Raw genomic sequence first — 5,905 nt, 5'->3', positions numbered from 1 at the left:
TCCACTCTGTCCTCTAGGGGCGCTGTGAGTCAGAATTGACTCCACGGCAGTGGGTGTAGTTTGGGCTTTGCTTCTGTGAAGATTGACAGCCTTGGAAACCCTGTGGGGCAGTTCCACTCTGTCCTCTAGGGGCGCTGTGAGTCAGAATCGACTCCACAGCACACAACACCTACAACATAGACGGTAGCCTGTATGCAAAGCCACACTTGCGTAACTATTCCAAAGATTTCCTTGTTCAAGGTGGGCAGGGAAAGCATTCCAGCTTCACATACGAAACTATCTGCATAATAAACACTCTGAAAATATCAGGGAGAACAGTAAACAGCTCCCAACCCAGGGCTGTCGGGCATAGTGCCTAAAATAACTTTAAAGTCTTGTACCTCTCGGCCCACGCTTCCCTTCTCTAAGGATCAGAGGTGGTAGGTTAAGTAGGGTTCCATGCTCCTCCCCCCAGTCAGTAGTCAGTGGAGATGTGCTGAAAATGAATGAATGGATCAGTGAGTGATTAAGTGAATGAATGTCCACCTGGTGGTTATAGACACTGTCCTTTCAGTTTAGTCATTTGAGACAGAAGTAAAGGGAGGATAGGAAAGCCAGCCCTGCCGAGTATCTCGGAGACTTGTGGACATTTGTTGTTGTTGTTGTTGCTGCTGTTATGTGCCATCAAGTCAGACCCGACTCATAGCGACCCTTCCTTGGGTTTCTGAGACAGTATCACTATGGAAGTAGATTGCCCCATCTTCCTTCCAAAGAGTGGCTGGTGGGTTCGAACCGCCAGCCTTCTGGTGAGCAGTGAAATGCCTTAGGCGCTATGCCACCAGAGCTCCTATGTGGTCACTATGAGTTGGAATCGACTCGAGGGCCGCCAGCAACATCTCAGTGCAGTTGTTGGACGGAGAACTGTTTAACTTGTTCTGACCCGTTCTATGTGTTTATTTCAATCTGCTCTCCCTCCCTTCATTGTTTTTCTGCTTTCTTAGGAATGTGCCCATTATTTCCTCGAGGTGAAAGACAAAGACATCAAGCACGCCTTGGCTGGGCTCTTTGTTGAGATTCTTGTCCCCGTCGCTGCTGTGAGTTACATCTTCATCCTCAAGAACGTCTTCAGGTTGGGTTAGAGAGCCAACAGTCAGATGGATGTCCCACTAACTTGCCTCTCTGTTTTCAGGCTGTCAAAAACGAAGTGAATGTCCCCTGCCTTAGGAACTTTGTGGAAAGCCTCTATGACACCACGCTGGAACTTTCTTCTCGAAAGAAACATTCCTTGGTTAGTAACTCAGCAAATCCACAAAACAAGCAAACAAAATGGTGGAGACCAGAAGTCCTAGGCAGAAAGTTCCTTGGGAGTCATGAGGGCACCACACACGTCAGCCTGACCTCCAGCTCCCTCAGAACGAGGGACTGTTTCAGAACGTGGACTGTGTGTTTAGCATGGCCTGGCGTGGATCCTCCCATGAGTTCTGTGAGTGCGTTAGACCTCGTCACCTCAGGTGTCCTTTCTACTCCTAAGGATTCTGTTTGTTTTTAAGATGGACTTAACTTGAGTTTTGTTTCAATTCCTGAGCATTTTTTTTCCTCCAGTCTGAAGGCTAACGTTTATAACAGCAGTCCCTCTTCTCAGTCCTCAGGAATCCTCACTGGCTCTTTTCCTCTCCAAGCCAGCAGAATCAAAATGGAACCAGGCGGAAATGGGAGTTGGGAACCAGTTGTTGTTGTTGTTATGTGCCATCGAGTCAGACCCGACTCATAGCGACCCCTCCTTGGGTTTCCGAGGCAGTATCACTACGGAAGTAGATTGCCCAACCTTCCTTCCGAGGAGTGGCTGGTGGGTTTGAACCGCCAGCCTTCTGGTTAGCAGTCAAGTGTCTTAGGCACTATGCTACCAGAGCTCCCTTGGGAACCAGAGCGGTGCCCAAAGGAAAGATGCTCAAAGGCTGGGAAAACGATGCTCGGGGAGGTCTTTGTGGTAAACAGCAGTGCCTGAGTTCTCTAGTGCTGCTGGAACGGAAATACCCCAAGAGAACAGATTTAACAAATGGAAGTTTATTCTCCCACAGTTGAGAAGGTTAGAGTTCAGGGTGCTGGCCGTAGGGGATGGCTTCCTCTCACTGTCTGTGGTTTTTGGGAGGATCCCACACCAAGGAGCTGGGTCCAAAGGACTCCCTTGCTCCCAGCTGTTTCCTGGTGGTAGTAGATCCCCCCACACCTCTTCTCCCTCCTTTGATCTCCACATTCCAGGGAAGCTCCCCTGAGATCTAACAGGGCTGTGGTGGGACCAAAGGTGGTGCTTCCCATCCTTAATCCTCTTGCAACTCATCACATCAGATCACCTCACAGAATCATTACACAACTGCCAAACCACTGAGAATCATGGCCCAGCCAGGTTGACACAGATTTTTGGGGGCACGCAGTCCAGTCCATGAGAAACAGCATAGAATGTTGTTTTGAATTGCAGTCCCACCCTACCCCCTGTGACAAATAATGGTTCATTTATAAAGCAGCCAGAGATACATGCCACCCATGACTGAGACAGTGTGGGGCAAGCGGGTTGCTTACGTAAGCAGTTACTGGTATGGTTCACACTACCCATCACTGAAGACGGCCGCCATTGTTTCAGCAGGTACTCAGCTTTGCGAAGTAGGTGACAAATCTGTCCCTTTATTCTCTGACCTGGTGCCCATTGTGACTAACTGTGTGCATTTGTTGGTGGGATGGTGGGTAAGATTATTGACTGGAATTACAATTGCTGTCAATGGTAGCCATCGTTCAAAGTTGGTTTAAAACCAAGTGATGAATACATGCTTAAGCTCCATGTCTCATTGTAAGGATTTCTGGTGGCACAATGCCTGAGGCATTGGACTGTTAGCCCGAACGGTGGTGGTTCAAACCTACCAGCTGCTACACAGAAGGAAGGTGGAGCAGTCTACTTCCGTAAAGATTTACTGCCTTGGAAACCGTGGGCATCACTGTGAGTTGGAGTTGACTCATAGGAGTGGGATTTTGGGGGGTAGCTCCTTGTGGCAGTTGTTTCTTGCTAATTCAAATTGTTGGGTCCCATCGAATCCGTTTATAACTCACAGTGACCCCATGCGGTAGAGGAGAACTGGTTGTAATCTTTACGGGAGCAGATTGTCTGGTCTTTCCCTCAAAGAGCCACTGGGTGGGTTTGAACCACCAACCATTTGGTTAACAGACAAGCTAGTGGCACAATGAGTAAGCATTCGGCTGCTAACCAAAGTGTTGGGAGTTCAAACCCACCCAGCACCTCCTCAACAGAAAGACCTGGTGCTTGTCCCATTAAGGTGACGGCCTAAGAAATCGTACGGGGCAGTTCATCTCTGTCACACGGGGCCACTATGAGTTGGAATTGACTGGATGGCCCCCAACAACACAACAGTTCAAGTTCATGGATGAGCCAGTTACATTTTTGTTTAAATCTTCGTTACTGGAATTTAGTGGAAACCATCAAGATTTATGGTATTTGATTCAGCAAAATGGTGACCGGCTCTGTGTCTGTATTTTTTGGGGTGGCCTCCCGTTGGCTCTTCCAGCTTCTCCAGTGGCTGCTGGAGATGAGCCCAGTCAGGCAGGAAAACCACAGAAGCACCTCTGTTTATTTGCTCGTAAGCAAATTCCTCCTGCGGCTCAGTTTGTCTTGGTGGAGTTTACTTACGCAGTAGCATTTCCTTCAGGAATCTTCCTTAATGACCGGAAGGTCACATGCAAGAGAAAGTGTATTCACTTACCTCAAAGACAGGGACAAACTGGTAGATGTTCACATACTGTGTGAGAGCTTAGGTTCTACAGGTTTAAGGAAGGCTGTGGTCTACAGTGGGAGCCCTGACTCCATTTTGAGTCTTGACATAAGTTCAGATACCATCTGAGTTCTTTATGTCTCTTCCCCGCTGCCTGTTGACCCTTAAACCACCAACGTGGCTGCGCTTAGACAACGCTGGGCAGCCCAGCTTTGGGAAGAGTGTGGTTGGAAGGAGATGAACTAGTGCATGGAAAGGTCCTCACGCAAACAGGGCGCCTGCCTGGGCATTTGCCGAGAGGAGCCAATCAGAGGGGTCACCACACAGCCAGGTAATCCAGACCCCAGAACCAATCCTGTAACCTTTTCTAACCTGCGGTTGTGTAGGTATCCCCAGCACGGTCCTTCTCGCAGCCCGCCTGCAAGAGCGACGGATGGACCTGCCACCGTCAGGATCTTGTGTTGAGTTCCCTTGTTCTCTGTCATAAATAACGGACCCCGTGACCGTGACTCGGCGGATTCCGTCAGCCTCTGTACTGCAGGCATGCTGATGGTATCACTCATCCAGACAGTTGTCTTTCTTCGGTCTGTCCTGTGTAAGACTTAAAGAAAGGGCCTGTATAGAACATGTCTGACCCGGGGTCATTTTCTCCTAGTCCAACCAGCAAAAGAGCAAATTATATTTTTTCAAACTTAGTATGCCTTCCTGCTTTTTTTGGGGGGTGGATGTTGAGACAGCAATTTAAGATAGATCTTACAAACCATGATTAAGAACTAAATTAGATAGTATGATAGTTAAGCTCTTAGCAAGTAATTGAAATGTTAGCTGTTGGAGCCCATCAGCCACTCTGTGGAAGTGCCAGCAATCTGCTCCCATAAAGATCACAGCCTAGAAAAACCCACTCTGTCACACAGGGTCGCTGTGAGTCAGAATCAATTCGATGGCACACAAAAATAGCATACATAAACTTTTATGCATTGCACGTAACTCTAGACTATGCTGTCCCCATCATCCTCAAGAAAGGTCTTGAGCTTTCTGGCCCGTCTGGATCTGCATTTGGCCGAGTCTTCGTCTCAGCGGCCTGCCACGTTGCCTGCTGATCCCGGAATTGTTAATTGACTTGAGTTAGGGACCTGCTGTGTGGTTTGATAATTTGGGGACTGTGCCATTTTACTTGTCGATTTTGGGTTTGTCAGCCTCAGCAGCCAGCAGATGTCTGAGTTAAAATATGCTTCCAGCTTCGGTGGGCCAGGAGCAAGAGGCTGAGCTGAAGCCCAAGGTTAAGGGGCTTTGACCCAGCCCCTTAAGCTGGCACTTTGAACTCGGACTTCTAGCCTCCTAGACCATAAGAGAACAACTGCTATTTGTTAGGGCCACCCATTTGTGATATTTTCTGTTAGAGCAGCATCAGTGAACCAAAATAGAGTTTGGTTCTTTTACAAAATGCCTACCTCTGATAGCACCCACGGGGCCTTGTCCTGTTGGCAAGTGTCTCATTTTTGCAAGACGGTAAAGAAAAGAGGAGGGAGAACTAGAGAAGGTCAACCATTGGCTAATTTTAACATGATTGACTGAACCCGGCCCTCCCCCTTTGCTGAGATCCACTGCCAGCAGGTTGCTTCTGGTCTGGCTGCTAATAATTTGGCCTTCCACACCTGCAGCCAGGAGACTTTTTGAGATTCAAATTAGAAGAGCCTAGAGCCTTTTTCAGGGCGCTCTGGTGCCGTGGTGCACAAGGCACTTGACTACTAACCAGAAGGCTGGTGGTTCAAACCCACCAGGCACTCCTCGGAAGGAAGGTTGGGCAATCTACTTCCGTAGTGATACTGCCTCAGAAACCGAAGGAGGGGTCGCTATGAGTCGGTTCTGACTCGACGGCAAACAACACAGCAGCAGCAGAGCCTTTTCCAAGTAGTTCTGGTGGCATAGTGGGCAGGACATTTGGCTGTTAACCAGAAGGTTGGTGTTTAAAACCCACAGTCTTTTTCATTAAGTCAGGAGACAATGATTTGACAACTCTCCCTTTCTAGCAGGACAAGACAAGTTTCCGTTGCCAGAGAGACCTTTCTGGTAGGACTTTTGCAGCTTCGGTCAAGTTTTTTTTTATGATTTCCTGGATTAAAAAATATACATTTAATGTTTATTTATGT

The 5,905-nt window shown here is 48.2% G+C and overlaps 1 protein-coding gene across 1 annotated transcript in view; it reads left to right on the top strand.

Annotated features, from left to right (window-relative positions):
- Nucleotides 1-5,905, top strand: part of FRY (FRY microtubule binding protein) — a 571,437-nt gene that overhangs the window by 271,710 nt on the left and 293,822 nt on the right. The window contains exons 10-11 of the mRNA XM_042782984.1: nt 981-1,073; nt 1,169-1,267. Coding sequence (XP_042638918.1) covers nt 981-1,073; nt 1,169-1,267 — 192 coding nt within the window. The remainder of the gene's footprint in view (nt 1-980; nt 1,074-1,168; nt 1,268-5,905) is intronic.

Source organism: Orycteropus afer, unplaced genomic scaffold (assembly GCF_000298275.1).
Source record: "Orycteropus afer afer isolate SDZICR_OR568_19922 unplaced genomic scaffold, OryAfe1.0 scaffold00558, whole genome shotgun sequence".
Lineage (NCBI taxonomy): Eukaryota > Metazoa > Chordata > Mammalia > Tubulidentata > Orycteropodidae > Orycteropus > Orycteropus afer.
The sequence above is the reverse complement of the archived record's forward strand: the minus strand, read 5'-3'. Positions and strand labels throughout refer to the sequence as shown.